Here is a 23,760-nt window from a genome sequence, read left to right as displayed (position 1 = left end):
ACCACCCCCAAAGGCCTGGTTGAGCAGATGTGATTGAAAAGAAGCTTGTGTTAAAAATACCTGTTTGGAGGTGGTTACGTATAAGCAATTAAGTTGTGAAACAGCTAGCAGGTTAAAGCAAATCTAGCAGTGGTGAGTTGTGACTGCTGGCTTCAAAATGTGGTGTGGAAGAGGATGGTCATTTGTATTGCATAACGCCTACGTAACAGCTTCTGAATTTAGGAGAACATTCGTGTCATGTGTGTAGGCTGAGGCTCCATCAAAAACTGGCAGAGATCGTCAAATGTTATGTGCTACCTGAACATAGCCAAAGTTCTTAAATAATTTAGGTATGAATTTGTGCAGGAATCATTCTAGAGGACACTGAAGATTTCCAATTCCAGAGAGTTATTTTTACACACTGGTATGAACTGTCATTCTTTGTGGCTCATCTGCACATCTGGAAAGTTCACAGACCACCGTGACCAGTGTCAAGCTCAAGGACAAGGTCTGTTGGGGACAGAGGAAGTCAGTGTTGTGGGAGTCAACTCTGTGACCTTTATTTAAACAGATCTCTCACTGCTTTCAGGGATGATGATTTATTACAAACCAATAAGATTACAATGGCACTAATGTGATGGTCAAAAATCGGTGTCATGAGGGATGGCCATGAAACTTAAATCAAACACATTTGGCTTGTCTAAAGTCTGTGTCACTGGGGAGGCAAATGAAGCAAAAAGTGGAATGATGTGATCAAGGATCGAGCCAAATCATGTGGATAATTTGTGGAAGCTGGGTTGGAGGAGTTCTCCAATGCCTTGGCAATGACTGGGGGTGTTGATTGGAAAGGAGAGGCGGATCAGCTGTTTGATTGGGATTACAAGGCAGGTGTTGCACTGATAGCTCTGAGAGCAGGTTGTACAGTGCGACGGGACAGTGCGTAATGACACTTTGCAACAAGGCCGATTGAAGTTATTGCCAAATAGCTGATTGGTCCTGGCAATGTTTTTTTTTTTTTTTTTCTCCCAAAGAGGCTGAAAATGGCTGTCATGTGAGACTGGGGGGAGAAGTAGAGATGAAGTGCATGAAACTGTTTGGTGAGATTTTGACACCCTGTGGGAGGCACTGAGGTCAGAGGTGATTTAAAAGGCCCACAGTGTAAGTATAAGCATTACATTCAAAAAGTCTCGACCTAGAGATGAGAGGGAGGGTGGCTTTTGTTAGAGTCCAGACCAGAATTGGAGTTTTCTGCTCATTTGATGATGTCTTTGTTTAATCGTTCATTGTCTTTGAATGCCTTTTTCACTGCAGAAGTTTTCACAGGAATGATGGTATGCATAATTCTCCAAAAATGTCCCAGAACTATGATGAAGACATAGCCAGTTTCAGCTTGTGTCGGTAAAGCAGGACTTAGCTAACTATTTAACACAGGACAGTCACATTGTTGGCCATCACATCTTGCAAGATAAATGTGCTGCATCTCTGGCAATATGTAACTTTCTTCAAAGGTGCCAAAGAAGTGAATGCAAGCGGGAAGACATTTACAGTACGGAGCTCTCTGCAGCTGCACGTGGACAGAAATGACGATGGGGTGGCCTACACCTGCAAAGTGGACCATGTGGCACTCGCACAGACACCACAGCAGGCCACTGAAGTACTGGAGGTCCACTGTAAGTGTTCACACACACACTCAAACAGAAGCAGAGTGTACACACAGACATAGAGGGAAAAGAAAAATCCATAAAGGAGGAAGTAACTAAATTCCCAAAGAGTGTTTTTTTTTTTATGATTGCAGTCCTGTTAGCTGGTATTTGTAATTACTTTATTTCAGATTTGAACTTTTTCCATTTTTACCTAACTTTTACAGTAAATGTGTTTTTATCACACAATATCAAGCTGGTCTGGGCAAAAATGTAATAATTTGTCATCCATGAAAATCTCCTCAACTCTTATGCGTCCTAGATGCTCCTCGTGTGGAGATCATCCACTCCCTCGCGGTCCCTCAGGAGGGTCAGTACTTAAAGCTTGAGTGTGTGTCCAAAGGAAACCCTTCGTAAGTCACTCCAATTCTCTATTAATTGATGCCTGCCTTTTATATAATGCTTCAGACAGGTCCATGTAGCAAGCCCTGTTTCTCTTTCACATCCTGTGACCTCATAGGCCGGATCCTGTGCTGTGGACAAAAGACGGGGGTGAACTTCCTGACCTGGACAGGATGATTGTAGAGGGGAGGGAGCTCACCTTTACTTCACTCAACAAGACAGACAATGGCACCTACCGCTGTGAAGCCAGCAACCATCTAGGGACCAGCAGTGCTGAATATGTTCTCTATGTCTATGGTGAGTTCAGAACAAAGGCTGCTGTTCGAGTGATCATATTTTCTGTGATCACACAGAAAGGAACGGAAAGGAGAGAAATTTTCATCAGTTACTCAGTTGCAAAAGAACACAAATAATGTTATTTATAAATAGTGGAGAGTATTAATCTCACGGGCACAAGCACCAAACTCCATTGCAAAAACCAGGATTATAATACTTCCTGATCTGCATACTGTATCAGTGCTAGGAGTGATTAGTGGTACCATCTCTCACAGGGAGAATAAGGGCCTCAGGTGACACAAATGCCACCAACGCCTTTCCTTAAATAAACCTGTGTCCCAGATCCTACACACACACACACACACACACACACACACACACACATGCTAGGAGGTGTGAGGGAGGCAGAATTTAGTGCTGTGTTGTCAGGAATATCACCAGGAAGGATAAGTAATTCCTAGTAACGCCAGAGGAGGTGGGGGATAAAGGGTCTCCATGTGAGGGAAAACGGATAGCTCACCCTTTTCTCCGCTGCCATTTGTCTCTTGGCATTAAGTAATAATGACACATCTTTTCCCTCTGTTTTAGGGACTTAAGTAGTGTGCGATGGGGGACAAAAAGGCAGGTAGTTTTTGGACAGAAAGACCACATGACTCAGGGCAAAAGAGAATTGGATGAGTAAAATATTACATTATTATTATTACATTCACCTAGGGGGTGTTTGATTCACTCCCATATTTAAAAGCAAACCTAATCTGATAAAAAAACATCAGAGAGAATAAACCTCTCAGGTGCTGATGGCTATGTTTGGCAGAGCTAGAGTGATTTCTCATATGTTCTTGGCTGTCCTTGATGGGTGTACAGTAATAACCAGATGTGGAGCTGATGAGAGATGCAAGGTTACTGTCAATAGTTCATGGAGTGCTCTCTGCCGGTAGTAGTCAAGGCCACAGCAACACATGAAAACCTTAAAAATCAAGAATGTTAAATGATTTTAATGCTAAAAAATGTGAAATAACATAATAAATAGGACACCGTAACAAAACCATGTTGTGTTACATTTGATCATTTGATGAGAGCATATATATCACTCACTTTTGTATTACATTTAATGAATCTAGACACAAATGTGTATTTTCCACTTCTGCATTGCTACAAAGGTTCCTGCGGCATAAATGTTGTCCTCTGCCTATGTCCGTAAGGACTGTACAGACACCCAATGTAAGGAGCAGATACTAGATACAGCTTTCTTCATGCCATTGGCAGACTGCTTATACAGACATGGCTACACAAGATGGAACACAATGAGGGACGTGTCTGCTGTCCACTCTTCATAACGTGGCAATTTTATATGCTAGCCAGATGGTTGATTACAAAAGAGAAGGAATGCATATAGATGATTTATTTCTCCTGCATAATATTCTCAGAAGGATCTTGACTTTTGTTATATCATTACAGGAATGACGGTATAGATAGTCAAGCACTTTAATAGATCCCTGTTTCAAAATAACACTGTAAATGTCATATAAATCTAAATACATCTCCTAAATTAAAGGTACTTTAACGGCTTACAACTGCAATGAAGCATAGTGAGTGCTGGGTGAAACTAAAATGGGTGAAAACAAAAGGTAAGGACAAGGTAACATCCAAATGTTATACAACCCAGTGCTGCTGTTGTCAGACTGTGATTTTTATACTCATCCTCAAAAGTAGCTACTGTGACAATACAAATGTATAGATGTAAGACATAAACTTCATTTTTTGTGTGCTGTGCGAACTAAAAGCACTGAAAGCCACAAAACAGGTCAGCACTGAAGAATGATGCACGCTGTACCATCTGATCTGATGTGATCTTTTTACCTTCAAATTTAAATCAAGGCTGAGATGTTGACAAGCAGAATTCAGCATCATGTCGAGTAGGATCATTGAGTAAGAAGATAAATATGGCCATTATGTCCCTTAATAATTTATTGATCTACTCCTATGAAGTTATCAGTGCCCTTTATTATACAATCCCCGAGAGTTACATCACTCATTTCTGAGATTTTGCACTTCCTTTCCTAATTGCCCCACATGCCATGGTGTCCATGTGCACCTAACAATTCTCTCAAATGCCAGCAGAATGAAACAACAAGAATAACCAATGCACTTAATGACAGTAATGTTATTAAACTGACAAATTCTATGCCACAAAAAAGGCAATTGGGTATGGGAGGGTCAAAGAGTCTTATCCAGATTCATTACGTGTTCTTTTGAAATGGCACCCAGTCTGTTCCCAACCTTCATTTGTGATTAGCACACCTTTTAGCCTTTTACAATTGCCACCATAATTCTTGGAAAATACCTTTTTAATGGCTCCCCTCCAACGAGGAGACTTTTTCTCCCTTCCCTCTTTCCTGAAGACATGTACTTAGCTGCTTAGTGATTCACGCTAAGGCTGAAATGTCACGGCGACACACAGGACAGTTGGCCTGGAGAAAGAGTACCACAGCCAATTAAAATCCTCTAGCTCACCACAAAAAGTAGAGTGACATAAACATAAGAGCCAAGGTGGTAGTGTAACCTCATTAACTTTGTCACGCAATGTTTCAGTCCCATTTTTCCTGTTGCTTTAACATGTGATTGTGAGAACACTGCCTTGGATGAAGCAACGTTACCATTATCCTGTAGTGAGAAGTCAGAAATGGAGCATTGACAGCTTGGCTACCTTTTCCTGAAGTCATCCTTGCAAATATGAATAACTGGCACATATAATTTGTCAAATTACTTTCCTCATTTCATTTTATCCAGCTTTTTTCCCTTTTAGATGTTGAGAGGTCGCTAGTGTAGGATCTATCCTCACAGACGTCAGCTGACATTAACAGATTCAAGGTTAATCCTGTTCTCTTGCAACAGAAATGACTATCACATTCAGACACAGAACATTTTAAATTAAATTTTAGATTATAGTGACTAGAGAAATATAAAGGATTGGGACCCAAACATTCAGAGAAGATGTGAAACATTAACATTTTTTCATCCATTCCACTCTAAGTACATACTGCATCAACTTGTTCAGACTTTTCACTTTGCCTAAGATAAACCTACAGGCTACTCCCACCTGTGCAGAAAAGTCAAAACCCAGTGTTTTTTTCTTGATGAACATGCCTTATTTATGAATTGGAGCCCTCACACTCTATACAGTATATGATAAACATTGAAAACACAGAAGTATGCAAGACACGTTGAGCTATTTATCAGTGTTTGACTTTTCAAATGTTAGTCGTGAACATTCACCCAAAGAGAATCATTAAAAATCAGTCATATATAAGGCTTTTCAGTGGAAGCTACTCGCTTTTGAAGTGATGGAGGTCATTTAAGGTCATTTAACGATCTCATGTTGCCTTGAATTGTGTCAGTTTTGCTGTTTTTATTTTCCATCACTATACAGTGTGTAGCGGTTTCTGTTGCTTTTTTAATGTATGCCCCCATGTGAATTCATTTTTGTTGTTATTTGTTGTGTTGTTGTTGTATATATGTGTCTGTCTGTCCCCTCCACCAGACGTCCCCACAACCTTGCCTCCATCCACCACTCCCCCCCTACATCCCATCCCTCCAGATCCTACCCACGCCTCAGACCCCACAGTCACAGGCAACAGAGGTACAGTACCACCCCACGCATCTCCACAACCCCCTCAGCATGCCACTGTGTATTCTTACTTCCCTCTTACTTCCACCTGTCCACTTATTTCTCATGTAGCAACTTCTCTGCTTCAGGTGTCAGTGCACCTTTTCCAAGTGGACCCACTGAGACACAGAGAAGTGGAAAAATATCTACTTCCCAGGTTAAAAGTCTTCTCTGTCCTCTGATACTGCATTTTATCCACGTTTTTTTTTTAAACTGCACAGCCTTTCAATGAGCAATGACCATTCCACTGAAATTAACTTGTTTTTGTGTGTTTACATTAAGGACAAAGATTCAGATTTTCAGAAGTCCCTAGTATCCAAGGGATACTCCAAGCTGATGTATTCAAAAAGGGTCTAGCTGTTCAAATACTCCAACCATTGTCCCCTTGGCATTTCAAAGACTTCAGTACTTCTGTGCCCTGAAACCTCAAAGAAGCAAATGTCATGTCCAACTGAAAATGTCTGGCCACTAGAGATGTCTCATCGTGACTCCTAATGCTGTGTTAAATCTTAGAGAATTCTGTCTTGAAAAGCTCTTTTTCACAGAGTTAACATTGCTACAGTACTTGGTGTTCTTAGAATCTGTTTCAGAGGAATATGAATGTGGTTGATATAATCCTTTATAGCATTATACCTGGAGGTTGAATGTCACTGTTCTGGTGAGGAAGAAGCTGAAGCTATTGTAGCATTTGGAAGGGTACCTGCTACATAAAGTGTCCCTCTGGAGGAACATTTTCTGTGTCTTGGGTGAGGTTGGGTTCTTTGTATTTGAGAAGACCATTGTGTAGGGGATCAGGGTCATTGGTGCTTGTCATGGTAGCGACTTTTAAAGAAGCTGCTGTGGTCAACAGAAGGTGTTCTCAACAGGGGTGAAATGATGCTTGCTTAGCCGAGGGGGTATTCATGGGGTGGTACCACAGGAATATAACTGCTTGGGACGTTAGTAGTTGTCTTGTATAGTTGGAGTGAAAGTTGTTTTCATTGTTAGCAAGTTGTCAATCATGTCTTGCCATCAACTCTACATGATTGAGTGCTGAGGGTTAATTTTGGAGAACGTGCGATTGCATCTCTTTTTAATGCTGATGATGAAGTTCTGTTGTCCTCTGTTGCATGCTTCTTCACATTTTTCACATCTATTTTTCCCCCAGCTATCCTCCATAGTCACTAGTTTTGGCTAGTCAAATGACTGACATGATTCCCCTTTGCAGACTGCATGTTTGCATTGAAAGGAGTTGAGTTCATTCATTCATCTGATCAAGATGTCCCCCCTCTGGAGGTTTTCCTCCACATTCAGCTAAACTAATTCTGTATTCAGAGGAGTTGGTTTGGGCATTTGACCAAGATGCCTTCTGAAGGCTCATGCATGGAGGCTCTCTGGCACATCCAGCTGGTAGGAGAGCCTAGGGCAGACCCAGAACATGCTGGAGGGATTGCATGTCCCACCTGGCTTGTGAGAGCATCAGGATCCCTCCAGAGGAGCTGGAGGACATGGCTGGGCAACAGGATGTTTTAGCATCACTGCAACTGGGATAAGCAGCAGTGAGTAAATAGATGGATTTCACAAAATAAATTATAATGTGATCCTCCCAACAATGTGATCTTGCAGGAAGTGGTAAGATATCCCAATTACTTTCACCACCCAATTTCAAAAATCTTCATCTGACTAAGTGACCCACTTGATCACACAATGGTTTGTACAGTTGGATAGAATCTTTGTTTAGCTGAATTGGTGTTTTTCTAATGATTCTGTCTTTCTGCATGTTGCACCACTGCAACAATAATGCTGACATTGCTCCATGTCGGCTATAGTACAGTCTTATGTCAATCAAAGTTTCTGAGTGACAAGTCAATTTAAAACTAATGTGCTGTGATAGGCGGTACGCAAAAGTGCTTGCTCACTCATATATCATTTTGATCGTGATTTTCTGAAAGTTGTGACATGTGACATCTTTTGTTAACATGGTTGTGTAAACTGACAATTTCTAATATAGTTAGACATAAAATGATTTTTGACAGCATATTTGACACATTCTCAAAACATGAGCATTCAAATCAGCTTCAAAGAAAATAATATTAATATGAAAGACTCGAACCACTTTTTGTTTGATTTTTTTTTTCCTGCAGCTTCATTCATTATCATTTGTGTTCATTCCGTTCTCTTGCCTTATAGATGTAACAGAGTTTACCTTCTGTATTGGCCCTGTTTTTATGCTCTCTCTCCATTCCTCTCAACTTCATGGTGCTCAACAGTCCCATTCGCTCAGAATAATTTCCTCTCATCACTGCTGTTTTCTCTAAATTACCATATTTAAAGTCCTTCAAGAGGCTCAACTCCCTGTATACCTTTGTTGCTTTGCTTTCTATTGCTTTTGTTTCATTTTTCCTTCACCCACTGTTCTACCCTCACAGCTCTCTGAAGACCCTTTTAGATAACAGACTTTCACACGTTGTTGGATATTCCTCATCAGCGTGTCTCAGTTCTTCTCTGATGTCTGTTTGTGTAATGCAGAGACGCAAGAGAAGCCGAGGCTCTCAGTGTATCTTCAGAGAATCTAAATATCAGACTCCTTCACTGCATCCCCAGTCACAGGATACTACACTATCTGCTTTCATGTGTCTACTTGATTTATTACCAGGTCTTTTCATAGGCCCTTGATGAAAGCAAACAACTGTGGAGCTGTACCAGCCCTGCGTTTTGTCTTTTTAATAAAGTTGTCTTCCTGTGCAGGTGAAATACACAGTGTAAGTTTCAGCACCATAGCCTGTAAGCAGAATAGTATCATAGTATGTACCTGATGAACTTTTTAAGGTGCACATTTCTCTGCTCTGCTTCTTTTTCCATGCCATTCTTGCATCTTTCCTTGCTTGCCATTCATTAGCAACCCCACGCCTAAGAATGAGGCATCTTTCAACAAGAAACATTTTGGCCAGAGAAAAAAGAAATGGTCATTAAAAAGAAAACAAAATACATACTATAGATAAAAATTTTAAATAAAAAAAAAATAGATAAAAGCAAGCAACCACGAGTGATTTCTTTTTACTATTGTTGATCATTTGAGTCCAGCGCTGACTTTAGCTGTTAAATAGTAACTAAATAGCTAAATAGTAACACCAGTGCAGTTATTGTGCTACTCATATATTACCATTTTAGGGCTTCTCTGTGATTTTCACTTGTTTTCACATGTGCCATGAGATATTATCCCACACATCCAAGAGCAAGAGAGAAATTTGCTTGACAGTTGTAAATTGGCAACGCATGTGAAAATAACTGCAGCTTCTTACACAGCTATGAGTTGTTCATCTCTCAGTAGTTATAGTATTGAATGTTCTGTATTTACAAAGATGTGTTTGTAAGATGTCATATGTGACATTATTTTGCAGCATGATTTTACATTGGCAATGGCTATTTTGTCTAATTTTGCTGACAAGCTGACAGAAAGCCAATGCAATAATGTAGCATTTAATGGCAGCATTTATTCATCCTTGTAGAAATATTAGCAAATAAATATTTCATGCTGTAGACTCAGCTGTTCTCATGGGAAATGTAAATTTGACAGTTATCCATGCCTTTAATTCTAACTGCTGTTGACCTTTGGAGTCTACAGGTATGCAAGAGATTCCTCTGTTTTTCATCCGTTCTGTGTAATGCCTGAGACTGATGCAGGACTGCAGTCTGTGATTCACTTTATTAATGAAGTGCTGGCAGGTATGCCCAACACACACACTGCTTCAATAGCCCAGCCAGCCTTAATGGCTATAATAATTCTTTCACTAAGTATCAGAGGTCTATGCAATGTCATCAGACCCCCCCTTTTGTGAACACACACACAGATTCATATTCTCTGCCCCACCACCACCACCACCACTGAGTTCTCAAAAATTTGCCAAATGCTTTTTCTGTGGCTTGCAAATTAGCTTTGACCTTGGGAAGCTGAAAGGTTGAACCACGCACGGGGGTTTCTTTGGTGTTTAAAATATTTACTATTCAGTTCTCATAATCAGCATTCGTGTGGCCAACCCCAGCCCCTGTACCCTGGTATCGCCACAGAAATAGGGCCCACTGCCGAAAAGACAGCAATTATTCATGCCTAGTGTCTCTGCCAGTGGAGACGACAGGAAAAACTAAAATAATACCCATCTACCTGCTTCCAGAATAAAAGTTATTTTTTCTTTGGTCCACTGGTTGATCCCTGAAAGAAAAAGAAGGTGTAAGTAAAGAAATGGACCAACAACCTTAAGACTCTTAATCAAAGTGTATATCATAACTTGGAAGATATTGCTAAATTGTACTGCTACCTACTTTTTATGGTAAGTGCACTAAAGCAAAACACAAAGGGATCTTTCCTCTCCTCTTGAAGTTGATAGCAGCGACTACACACTTGAGGAGAATTCAAGAGCAGAAGCAAGGGATTGGTCAGGGTTCAAAAGTTGGGATTAGTCTAAGCTTTCCCCTTTTCAAGTCAGCGCTGGCCAAAAAGCTGCATATGAATGGTAATGCATTAAAACAGGACCACTCTTACCCTGCTTGACTTCCAGAGGATTGAGCCAGCCAATCTGTGCTGGGACTGAAACCCACTAACCTTAAATTAACTGTCTGCTTTAGACAACAGTAATGACTTTCCTCTTAAGGTCTGAAAATCAAACCTCTACCAGAAACAAGAATGTGCAAAACTTTTTTAGCTTTTCAGCTCCTATCAACAAAGAGAACACAAGCCACCGGAAGGTCGAGTATACAGAATTCAACAGTTGTCCAAGAGTTTACTGCATAGTCTAAAAGTAAATAAAACCGTAAAATGCTCAGTGTCTCTAAAGGACAATTTAATAATAAATCTGGAATTAATAAGAAAACTCCTAAATAATATCCTTTTCATATTTAGGGAAACTCTTGAAATTTGCTCCTGTTTTATTGCTCTTACAAATTATTTAGGATTGAAAGGGCAGGTTTTACATCACAGGCAATGTTTTATGTCTTTAACCCCACATTCACCTATTGAAGGCGCTTGAGACCCTGGACAAACCTTTCATGAAAACTCAATAAGGGGCTATTTTTACTCCTTGAGAGATTTGTACCTGCTTTATTCCATTGCTATTGATCTTGTCCTAAATGGAAGGTACAGGTTAGGCCACATGATGAGCAAAAGACATATTTTCTTGAGGGCAAGTGTCCAGGGCAACTGTTTGGTTGCTGTGTTTAAACCAGAAAGGCTAGGTGTGGGTTACAGAATCCCTGGGGGGAGGGGAGACTACATATTGAACAATACTGACCATCTTCTCTCCATTTTCTCTTCCACTCTCCACCTTCAAGCTGAGTATCACAGGAGAAATTAAAACATAATGCAAAGGTCTCTCCACTTATTGCTGGGCAATTATTATTGATGACCTGTCACATTAACTCGCTTTGGGGAAGAGTTATGGCAACAATTTGGAGTAAAGTGTAGAACAGAAAAAGAGAAATCATTAGATCCTGGGGCTGGTGTTATGAATTACATGTAATAGCTCCTCTATTCATTAAATCTCAAAGGCAGGCAACACTTTCAGCAGTGTTGAAAAAGCTCTCAGAAGCTCACAAAGCTGAGGTAGTCAACAATTTTCATTTGTTGATATTAAGTTTTACTTGGTCCCTGATTAATTTTTCTCTGCTTGTCTCCCACGGCAGATTTTTGGGCTTGTGGTGGCAACTTATGGCCTCCAAGATCACTCACCTGTGTGTGGGCTTCTGTTTCTGCTGCTCTTGTTCTGCCATAGGCTCACACAATGCAATTCTTCCAAACTAAGCGGCAGGGTAATGCAGTTTATGAAGGAAAAGCAGCAGCAATATAGTTATGATTAAGTTACCACAGGTGTAACATTGATCTCATCTACCAGCCTCGTCCTTTGTTGTGTTTTATTGCTGTTTTGAAGAGGTTATGGGTTTTGCCAAACACTGCGCTGCTTTGATAGACTGATTCTTGTATGCAACTTAATGAATTCATATGATTAATTATCTTGCTTTGCTTATAACTTCATGCTGTTACCCCGCTGACCACAATTTCTTTTCATTCTGAGAGGAGAGGAGGAGGTTGTTGAATATTCAAGATAGTGTCCAAGTCCACGTGTGGGCTTATTGAATGATTAGCAGAAGTAATTTGTTTTTAGAATCTAATTAATCCACCCTGACCCAGCAAGCAATAATGTGCAAGGACACACAAAAAACACACACTTGTCTCGGCAACATCTCCTCTTTTCTGTCTTCCTGACTCTTACATGCATGGGTGGATTGATTCGAGAGTGTATGCACATGTGTCTTTGGGCCCTCTGCTACAGCCTCCAGGGACGCTTTCATCTTGGCAGTAGAGCCAGCATTAGATGCAGATTGGTGAATTTCCAGTCTCAGCCAAAAAGTTGGACATAATTGACTCATCGAACAAGTGAAGTCTGCAGGCACTTTTCACTCTCCCTTACTTTCTCTTTGTTTGCAGCCACTCTTTCTTTTGTGCCTGTAACTTTTACTGCAGCAGAAGTAAAGCACAGTAGTATGTGTCTCTTTATGTTTCACTTTTAATGATGTAATTTGCAGTGCTTTAAGCAGCCATTACAGGGGAGGCATAGGGGTTTTATTTCTTTGTCTTTCTTATTTCTGGTCACAGTTTATTTAAGTTAATCTGGTCATGTCCTAATAAAAGTCAATTCCTGTGCCAGACACATTGTATTAATAGAAAAAAAACTGGCAGACAAGACAAAAATGTCCCACCCCACACCTCCCAGGCCAACCGAAGATTTTAGTGTTTCTTGTGGATCTGAGTTCATATTAACACAAACTAATGTTGCCCATTTTAGCACAATGATGTTCTCTCTCTCTCTCTCTCTCTCTCTCTCTCTCTCTCTCTCTCTCTCTCTCTCTCTCACACACACACACTCAAAGATTTCCTGACCCACACCACAGACACAAGGACACTGCAGCTGCATAAGCTTATGCTTAAGCTAGCTGCTGCTTTATTGATCTGTGCAACTGAGCCCATTTCGTCTTAGAGCCATATCTAAGATAGAGAGAGGAAAAAGTGTAATCCAAAAGAAGAAAAAGGTGTCTGTATGGGATGAAATTTAATATTAAAGAATTTAATACCCAGGGGGAAGAGAGAAAGAGTTGGATGTTCATCTGAAGTATGGAGAAGCTATTTGAGTTGCATACTGATACAGTGGATTCAAGGATGCTGCTTCTGATCATTTGAGATTGTTAATTTACTAAATGACTTTAAATGGAAGGCAGAGCAAAAAGAAGAAGGAAGTGCCCAAGATACACTGTAACATTAATGTCCGGCATGACAGATATCTCAGGTGAAGTTTCTGTTTGAGGAATGTGATGAAGGTGGAGGATCATCTTCAGCTAACCAAACTAACCTTTTGGTACTCAAACTCCTCGGTCATTCCAGCCAGTTTCCCTTCTTAGATATGTAATAGAGGGATGGAGTTCACAGATTAGTGTATAATTTAGCAGAAATTAAGGTCAGATCACGCTGGTATAAAAATGGAGGTGATGACCTGACTGACTTCTGTCCAGCTGAGCCTTTGATGGAATATTTGAGCTTTCACTTGAACTAATAATGTTCCTTTGCACATAATTTCCACATGTACATACAACCTTTATTGAACCTGTTAATGACTGTTAGGCTTTATTTTAGCCATGAACAGTAAACTGCTCAGGGCCATACAGCAGCACAAATGCTTTTATTTTGATGTACAGTGTGCTTCACATTTCACCCAGAAGCCTAATTATACCTATAAATAATGTAATTTCATCTGACCCGATAATACGACTGCAAATTACATTGTTTCTATTTCCGGTCTTAACACATCCTCTTGAAAACCACCACGGTATCAATATCTCATATCCTTCCACGGTAACCCCATACGGAGCCGGTATCAGTGAAACAGAACATATGTGGAGATACTGGGGCAGTTTAAGAGAAACACTTTTAGTTCAGTCTGGCCAAGCAGTGGTTCACAGAACCGCTGAACCCCTTTAATTTATTTAACAAGCCCAACTCACTAGGCCAGGCGACAAGGAGAGCGTTATAAATATTAAAAGAGGAGTTTGCTCTGCCACGCTCTCATATTAAATCACACAGAGAAGAATGTATGTGCCCTTATTAAAAGGTAATGTGTTTTGGACCCATAAAAATGTATAAACCTCCTCTCTAGAGCCCTCCTCTTCTTGTTGTCTCTCCTTTTCCGTCTTGCTCCAACTGAAATTTCAGCCTTTTCCTGTCCATCACTGTATTTCTTTTATCTGTGTGTCTTCATACACTCTCGCTCTCGTTTTCTCCATCCATGAGTAGCGGTGGACTAGAACAGAATACAGAAGAACGCAACAGATGAACCACGTTTTTGAGGCACTCACATGAAACATATTTACACGTTGTAAGTTATGATGAATGAATTGTCACAGGCTTCTGTTGCTTCCTCACTTAATGGAATACTCCAGCGAATGCTGACTCATGTGACATCACTTGTGACAATTTATCAGACAGCTCAGTTACAAAGGTAAAATCAGTGAAGGTAGCTAATGAATTTTGTAATCAGGCAGCACTGATAGTAGCTTCAAAATAGTGATGCAGTATAGTCAGCTTCCACACCAGTTATCCTTATGCTCAGTATAGCGAAAGGGAAGATTGACATTTCACTAAATATGTTGCTTGTGTGGTACCCTTGGAGCTATGATGAGGAAATTGCATGCATTATAGTATATGGTATAGTAGATATGTCATATCATATCATAGTAGTGTGTTTACTCATGTTGCAGAGAAATGTTCTGAGTGTGTGGAACAAACAGATTAACAGTAATAAATATTGGATTGTCCTGTAGCATGTGCTGATACCTCTGACACATGTAGCCATGACATAAGGTCAACCTTTAAATTCTATTTAAAAATTGGGTTTTAGTTGGATACTCCTTTGAGAAAGTGGTGCAGTAGCCGCAGCAGCAACAGGATCAGACAGCGTCTTCTAAAAGTGCCAAGGGATTTGTGACTTGCAGCCCAGACTCCTAGACATGACGCCAGCATATTGCATGGCCAAAGTGTGTTGTGCACTGTAGACGGACATACAACTGCATGGTTATGGCTTGTTTGTCCCTGCTCTGGGTTGTAACAGCTGGACTTAAGCGCAGCAGCAGGACAGTGAGTGCATATGATGGTAAAAAAAACACTGTCCTGACAGATAGAGGTGAGGAGACACAGCCGTGTGTGTAACTAACGCCTCGAGTCCTCGCCCTGCTGGGCCGTGCCAAGGGAACATTCCTCTACTCTCTGCTCCACTGACCAAGCAGAACTGCAGCACAGTGAAACCATGCTACAGACGCCAGTGTCTCAGTGTGTGTGTGAGCATGTGTGTCAGTATGAGTGTGTGTTTGTCCAGTGGGAGGCGGTGAAGTGTGACGGCCTGGTCACTCAGACCATGGAGAGTTATGGAGCGAGAGCAAGCCAGCTGTTCAATTTGGCCACATGGGCGGACACAGAAAGAAAGAGAAACAGTCCTGATATTGGACATGTGCTGCATGTCCGGTCCGCCTTTCTGTCACTGCTTACCCTGCTCTGATGCTGTCATATTTTAGCTATTGTGAGCCCACATAGACACGCAAAAGTCACAGGGTTGTATATGTCATGCCCTGGCACTCAGAGGAAGATAATGAGATGAGTGCTAATTTCTCAGGTGTCATGAACTGTTATGAATAATACAGGCTATTCCATTACACATTTCCCCCACCGCTGTCACTGTCGACTTTTTCTGATTCACCCACAGTAGACACCGTTGGTGTCATGTCCCTGCTCTTACCTCAAATAGCCTCCAAGCCAGGCTTGTGTAGACTGTGTAAAAGGGTAGTCGGGGTGACTAAAGGAAATGAGGTATTGTTGAAGCCTAGGGAAACTTTGATGCCTCTTTGCATGAGGTGTGGACAGCCTCATTGTGCAGATTCTTTAATCTTCACTATCGTTTTTTGCTTTCCCAACAGCTGGGGGCACGTAGCAGCTCTCGAACACCCAATTCATTTTCCTTACAACAATCCTTCCTTGCCAAGAAACAGAAAAAAAGATTGATCTTTCCTTTTTATTTTCCATGTGATGATTTATTTACTGTGTATTACTCTTCCTCCGCTGTCCTGGTTTGTATGTTGGTGACTCCTGCGGCACCATGGGGGTGATCCTGATTTATTCACCTCTATTTTCCGTGTCCCTCTTTCATTCTCTTTTTCCCTCATTTTGCGGGGCGAATGTGTCTGCCTGTAGCTGCACTTTGTGTCAATGTGGTGTCCGTCTCTCTTCCTCTTCCTCTCTCTTCCTCTCTCTCTCTCTCTCTCTGTCTCATTTTATTATTCTCAGCGAGATAGGCAGCTTTGCTTCGACTGCATGATGTGAAAGGAGAGAGGAATGGCAGCAGCTCATTAGAGCAGGAACGAGCTAGAAATAATCTTTTTCCTCCTTGCTCTGTTTTGCATTGTCTGTCTTTCGCGGCTCCTCTGGCCTCACTCCCTCACCTAACCGATGGACGCCTTCATCTGCTCTCTTTGTTTCTCTCTCTGTCCTCTGTCCTCAGATCCCAACGCCGTGGGGCAGCATGGTACTGACCATGCCTTGATCGGAGGAGTGGTGGCTGTGGTGGTCTTTGTCACCTTGTGTTTAATCATTGTTCTGGGAAGATACCTGGCCAGGCATAAAGGTAAAACCACAGTGGACCAGACCCAAATCCCTCAAGGCTTATGAAACTAGTGGAGCATGTTGTACTTGTCCCATGAGGTTTCACTGCTTCCACATGTTACAACTTGTACAACATACCTGCAGTGGAGAAAAAGGAATGAAAGCTTAAGTGCTGCACAGACGGCATGATGCCACTAGTGCTTCCAGTAATCTAGAAATGCCAATATATTTATTCTGAATATTAATATTATATTAGAGAGAGAGTGCAATGACATAATTTGACTCTAAGCCCTGAGCACTCATTGCTGTATTTTGGGTCAAGAATTGCACTTCTTGTTCCCAGACTCATAACTTATTCAAGTATGGACACACAGGCATGATACGCATTTTATTATATTAGATTCAGTTCGACACTTGCTGTCCTAGTACATTTAGTGGCACTGCTAAAGAGAGAGAAAAAAGAGAAAGAAAAGCCTAGGGGTCAGATAATGGTCAGTTTGCGACACTGATGCTACAAAACTGAATTCTTAGCTAAAAGTGAGAGCAACATCTCATTATTTTAGCCAGACACTTCAAGCTGTCATCAAGAAGAACGAAGGTGTTTATTGATGCAAGTTCTCACCCGCTTACTGTCTGCTGTATTTACATATCCTGTACCATCCTAGCTTCTCATCGCTGTGTATATGAATTATGTAGCATTACTTATGTTGTCTTGAAATGTGTTTTTCGCCTCAGGCAGAAAACACTATGCAGGGCCGCTCGGATTTGTTTTCCTTGATATACGTTTGTGTTTCGCCTTCCTCAGGAACGTACCTGACAAACGAGGCCAAAGGGGCGGACGATGCACCCGATGCCGATACAGCCATCATCAACGCTGAGGGCAACCATGCACACGCAGAAGAAAAGAAAGAATACTTCATTTAGACTGCAGAGGGAGCTGTGCAGCTCTCTCCTTCCCCTTTCAGTCTCTATAAATCTTTCTCTCTCTCTGTCTCCCCCTTTTCTTCTCCATCTCTGACCACTGTCCCCGTCGTGTCAATGAGGAACCTGCGGGCAGTCTCCAGACAGAGAGGTTCCCCAAGTGTTTTCCCATTATTGCCTTTTGTTGAACCCATTTCTGTCATTTACATCTTATCCTTTCATTCTTTCTTTCCGCAGTCCTTCACAGTCAGCAGCTTGCCGGTGCTGCTGAAGTTGTCCCCTTTCTTATATTATTCCTCATCTTTGACATGAATGCCTGAAAGTCTGCATATCTGCTTCTTACATGAGCCCTTGTTCATCCTTTCTCCTGTTTCCCTCCGAGCAGCCACCCAAACACATCTTATATCCCCTTTGTTCACACACGTCCACAAACACATATCATATCTCACATCAACACGGTGCCTAAAAATACAGACGCCATTGAATTTCTGTCAATGCCTTCATGTATTGTCTGTCAGTAGCGATGTAAATGCTTCATAGATGGTTAACTGGACCATCATTTCATTGCTTAGCTCACAGCTTTTGATTATGCATTGCGTCCTTTTTTTTATTTAAATGAAAAATCTTTGCTGTTTACGCCTTATACATGTCTATCACACTGAATATGGTATTTTTAGACGACCCACCTTCCCCCAGCACCATCCCCTCTAAATAGACTTGTAATTAAACAGTTGACCCTAAGATAAGAAGAAGGTTTCGTGTAACACTGTAGTAAAGTTTGTCAGATAAGTGTATAATATGATTTTCATTATTAGGGTAGGGGTAATAAAGGGTAGTGTGGTATTGTGTAGAGCAGAGAATACACAAAGATGCTAGATGAAGCATTCCATCAAATAAACTCAATCAAGTATATAAAACCATTTGCTAAATCTGCTGTCCCTATGTACTTTTGTCTGTATATTCTGTCCAGGCTGCAGTTTAGCGAAACACCAACACCTTCACAGTCCTCTTACAGTAGTTTGTGATTCACATAAAGGGTTCAGGTGTACAGAAAGAGTCAATCTCCTCTCTCTAAAAGCTGTATAAAGTGTATTGAAATGAGTTTAGCTTTTCACTTTGAATTATTTTGTTTATTTTTATGTCATGGTGGAATAATTTCAAGGTTTAAGAACCCCATGAAATGTAAACTGAACCATTAGGAGTTAATGTGGTACAGAAATAAGTACATTATGTACAGGAAATTTACTGTTAAATTAATTTTCCTCCGTATTTCATTACTGTAATATTGACTGTTGCCTCTTGTAAGCTTGAGGTCCTGGCAGCTTTCCACAGTGCTTTGTACACAAATATCTGTTCATTTCTTGGCTCATAGATAAGCATACAGTGATGGTAATACTTTAAACTAACAGTGGTGATATCATTGTTCTCTGTTTGTTTTGTCATCTGCAAATTTCCGTTTAACCAGTTTCAAACGATTCAGTTCGACTAGAGATATCACCAACATGTCCACCTCTCAAACTGCTCTTCTGATTTCCATTTTGTCAGAGTCACTCTCCATGAACTGAACTTTGATTTCCATTTCATGGGGTTTTCAAGCAAGAAAAAAAAAAGGGAAATAGTGTGTGAGTGCTGGGTCACAGATCTGCAGGAGCCTTTTTTTCCAAAACTAAAAACTGAAGACAAACAGAGAAGCACAACAATGTCTGAATGAGTAACTGTGTTCCTTTGCCAACAAATAGATCGCCTTTGGATTGGTTTGAATGGGGAAAGATGACAAGGCTGTCTTATTCAAATCTGGAAAAAAATGCATTTTTTGGAAAATGTAAGCTAAATCACGTCTTTTATAAAAAAAGAAATGTTTCTAATATATTTGTTTAAATGGTCCTAAGCTCCCTGCTGTATATTGTGTCTGCTAAAATGTGGTTGATTGTGAAAATTGCTGTTAAATTCTGGATTCCCATATTCCTTCAAATTTGTATATTAGCCACCTTATCTATTTACATTTTTCATTTTTCACTGCATAATTCTTATTAGAAAACTTTTAAACAAATGTATTTTGTTTTGGCGCAAGGCATGTATATAATGTGTGAAAACTAAACTTTAATACACATTAGCATGTTTTTGTTTGGTTCTTTTTCATGTTTAATTTATTTAAGAGAGAACCACAATGGGAGTGTATTTGTTACTTGGTTTCGGAGAGCAGTGGCTTCTTGTGCTTTCGGTGTGCTCTTAAGTACTACAGATATAATTTGGTGTTGTAGAAAAATTTGCTGAACAAAAAAGGAAAAGTTAAACAAATCTGGAATAATAATTGTGGTGTCATGTACACTGGCCTTGATGTGGCGACGAAAACGTGCATCATCAAATCCTTAAAGTACCAAAATGCATCAAAAGAAACATTACCTTCCTGTTGGAGGCAGCGAAAGTCTGACACATACGCTGACAAACGTGACATCCTAGTAAACACCGCCTGTTTCTTTTCATCCATCCCCACCCTTCGTCTTTCATCAGTCTGCAGGAATTTGGTTGATTTACTCTGCGCTGAAAGGACGATGAACACTGTGGCCTCTGGAACTAAAGACTTAAAGGCAAGGCACTAATCTGCTAAGAGGGACCAAATTATCACCAAGGGCAATAAAAAATAGTGGGCCCAGCTGTCTCCAATTCGATGGCCAATTTACAACATTATGCAAATAGGGTCAGTAAATAAGGTCTTTCTCTGTGTGTTATAGCTCACACAGTGATGGAGTGAGTCACAAGTTTGGAAGCACTGGATCGATCACTTTGGTTTTTTGCTCGGCACCTCACCTCAGAAGTTTACGCTGCATATTGCATTTTAAGTATGTTAATTTTTTGTTCAGTTTTAGTGCACTTACAATACACCGTTATTTACAGGTTTAACTTCAACCTCACCGCAAACTTTCAGTAGATCCAGACTAAAGCTTTCTAGACAGGCTCTGGTCTTTAGGAACGTTATGTATCACATGTGTGCATAGATACGTTTATCACAATGATGTGATGTCTTGTACTTTTTTTCTTTTTTTACTTTTCTATTTTCTTTTTTATTCATTTTGTCTTAAATCAGTGAGGATGTCAATCAGTTCTATTGCTTTATGCGGGTGTGTCCATCTTAAAAATAAGAGCGCAGTCAAACTTGTTGATTCTGAAGTTAGAGAAACAGGCTGTTTTATATTAATTGAACACTCATTAATAAGCTGGTCTGCAGTGATTAATTGGTGCTTGCATTAGAGGTGAAACAGGTGCCATTTACTGAATTATGCACTCTGACTAATTTGATGGATATTTCTTAGTGAATGGTGAAATGTGTTTTATTTTTCTTTCTGAAAACCACATGTAAATATTTGTTTTGACAGGAGCTAATTTGTTGCAAATGGCTTTTTATGATAGTAAGACCAAACCTGGATCTTTTTTCATTTGTTATTCTAACAGCCTGGCACATACCATCGTGTACTATTTTGCTATGATAGAATCAACAATAGCTTGGGGTCAGTTATTAGCTGTATTTCTTTTCTGTTGCCAGTTGAAACTAAGCTTTAAACTTGTTATGTCCTCGCTTTCCAACATTGTTCAGTTAATATCCACCACATCGTGGGCCTCTAATTTCATCCTGGCTGCAAGACAGTAATGAGCACAAGTCCAGTTTTTAGATTCATCTGTGTTTGGTCCAAACAAACCAACTTTCTTTGAAGAAAGCAAAGATTTGAATGCACATAAAATACATTTTTCAGTAAGATTAAAGCCGTTTCTCTGTTTCTTATGGCTAAAATCAATGGGTGATTTCTTGCAGTTTCGTCATTCACAACTGCTTGTAGGATTGTAGGATTGTTCCCTTTCAAATGATTGAGACTGCAGCCGTCAGCAGCAGGAATCATATGTGTGTGATCTATCTGCATTGGTCAACAGACCGTAACAACGGAAACATATTTCATTATACTACAAGTTACTGTTGATGTTGACTAAGTGCGCTGACATAATAATGCAAAATAGCATCAGAACACAAGATATCTTGAAATGTAAATTCAACTGAAAAAGAAGAACATCAGAACATCTTCGGACACATAATGTAGTGAGCTGTTTGTTTGTGCCTTGTGACTCTGCACCTCCACTTTATTCCTTTGTCCTCCTCCTGCCTGTCTGCTGCTTTTACAGAGGGATGAGACAAGCTTATGTGATTGGTGATTATTGAAGCACGTCCAAACGCCACCTGCTGACACTGCATTATGTTTTCATCCTGCTACAGCCTTTCACCACCCCAGGAGCACCTCTGGTCACAGAATATTACAGTCAGTCAGGCACACACACACACACACACACACACACATATCCATTGCCCCCAAAGTTGTGCTAACGGTTGTCCCAATTTTCAGGAAATTAGAGGTCCATATCAACTAAAAACTCTAAGTCCCTAATTATAAAGGGATGAATAAGAAGACAATGGCCACTTTGAGTCATAATCTATCTAAAATACTTTATTTTTAATATAGTTGTATTCTCCACAGCAGCAGCAGTGATGATAGCATGACATGGCCCAGTCGAGTCATGTCTCTCTTCATCTGACTCTTCATGTGTCTTTGCTGTACAGTTTGGCTTCAGTGCACTTCTTTGTTCCTCTGCAATACTGACAAGAATCAATCAGCCCGATCTCCATATTGTCACAATGATGACAGCAACGTGGGACAAATCGCATGTAGTGATGTTTTGATCCCTTTTTGTTTGTTTGTTTTTGATTCTATCTGTTTCTTTTGTTTTACATCTCAGGAAGATATTTCATTTAGAGACTTTTTTCTGTTTGTTTGTTTTCTGTCTTGAAACGGGGACTTGTGAGCACGTCCCACTCTGCTAGTCCCTAAATGCTGACACCATGTACTTTGTTGAGTTTCAAATTATCACAATGTTAATAAAATTATTCAGTGATTCTTCAGTAATTCTGTCATCTTGCTGTCATTGGGATATTAGACTATAAGAAGCAGTTTTTTGATATGATCGCTGACTTGAAATACCGATATTTAGAAATATGCTGCAAATAATCATGAGTTTCAAGAGTGATCAAAGTTGTGTTATCTCATTTAAGCTTATCGTGTGTAAGCACTTTGACGCTTTTGTCCTCTATCATAATGTTTTCCTTGTAGAAACACACACATCTTTGTGTATATCAGTCAGTCGTTCACAAAATACAAAATATCCACAGTAAAAGCTAAGTGAAGATCAGATTAGAGCTAGACACATGTTAGTTCAGCTTCTGATGTACCTTGGTGGAATAAGGGGTTTCATATTAAGCTGTAACGAGAGGGCTTGATTTGATATATAGCACCATAATGGAGGTGTTTTTCTCCCATCATCTGTGGGATTTATTATTATTTAATTTAGAGGTTTGTTCTCATGTATGAAACAAAAATTGTTGAATAAATAGTTGCCAAGACATCTGTATGAGCCTGATTTTTTTTTTTTTTTTTTTTTTATCAGCTTTTTCCTTCTGGAAGCCTTTTACCTATTTACAGACAGACAAGCACTGATCATCTAAATTTGCTCTCACAAGGCTACACACATACACACACAAACACACACACACACACACACACACACACTCACAAGCAAACATGCACAGACACATGTTCATGAATTTCTATCAACAAGAATAATTCATGATGTGTTGTAGCTCCCCTGCCTGCGCTCAGTGGTGGTGGTGGTGTTATGATGCCATTCAGTTTGCTGTGTGTGAGTCTTTCAGCTGTATTTTCCTGTCAGTCAGCTGTCTGTACAAGGTCATAATGCTCCAGCAAAAATATATGTTCCTGTGATATACATTATAAAAACTTTGCAGGTTACATATGAGATATAAATATCAAATATCAATCCTGCAGCAGGCAACTAGGCCTATTTATGGTGCAGTAATGGCATCCTGTGCAGAGGATGACGTCACTCTCCACCTGTGTGTGTCGTCTGGGTGTCTCTGCTCTTTCTTTTGGCTGGCTGCACACACATGTTAGTGCATGTTAAGTCCCACTCTGTCCTCCCACCATTTTCACTATGGTAAGAAACTTTAAAGTCTCATTTCACAGCTAAATACTAAAATGTGTTTCTGAAAACATTTTAAGAGACAAATAGGCTGAGATACATGCTCATTTGTTTTGGTCTGCAATACTGGTGCATTGGTGCAATATGGGAGTACATGTTGTATATTTTAC

At 40.2% G+C, this 23,760-nt stretch overlaps 1 protein-coding gene across 3 annotated transcripts in view; it reads left to right on the top strand.

The window, feature by feature from the left end:
• The window catches only part of cadm2a (cell adhesion molecule 2a), a 187,828-nt gene extending 164,838 nt beyond the window's left edge, over positions 1-22,990 (top strand). For 2 of the 3 annotated variants that reach the window (XM_046409764.1, XM_046409763.1), the window contains 6 exons: positions 1,488-1,649; positions 1,942-2,032; positions 2,140-2,318; positions 5,839-5,937; positions 16,533-16,655; positions 17,439-22,990. In XM_046409764.1, coding sequence (XP_046265720.1) covers positions 1,488-1,649; positions 1,942-2,032; positions 2,140-2,318; positions 5,839-5,937; positions 16,533-16,655; positions 17,439-17,557 — 773 coding nt within the window. In that variant the 3' untranslated portion in view covers positions 17,558-22,990. The remainder of the gene's footprint in view (positions 1-1,487; positions 1,650-1,941; positions 2,033-2,139; positions 2,319-5,838; positions 5,938-16,532; positions 16,656-17,438) is intronic. The other variant, XM_046409765.1, reaches the window with a different exon arrangement.
• The last annotated feature ends 770 nt before the right edge of the window (positions 22,991-23,760 follow it).

This window comes from Scatophagus argus, chromosome 14 (assembly GCF_020382885.2).
Source record: "Scatophagus argus isolate fScaArg1 chromosome 14, fScaArg1.pri, whole genome shotgun sequence".
In the NCBI taxonomy this organism is placed as follows: Eukaryota; Metazoa; Chordata; class Actinopteri; family Scatophagidae; genus Scatophagus; species Scatophagus argus.
Note: the sequence above shows the minus strand (reverse complement) of the source record. Positions and strands in the feature narration are given on the sequence as shown.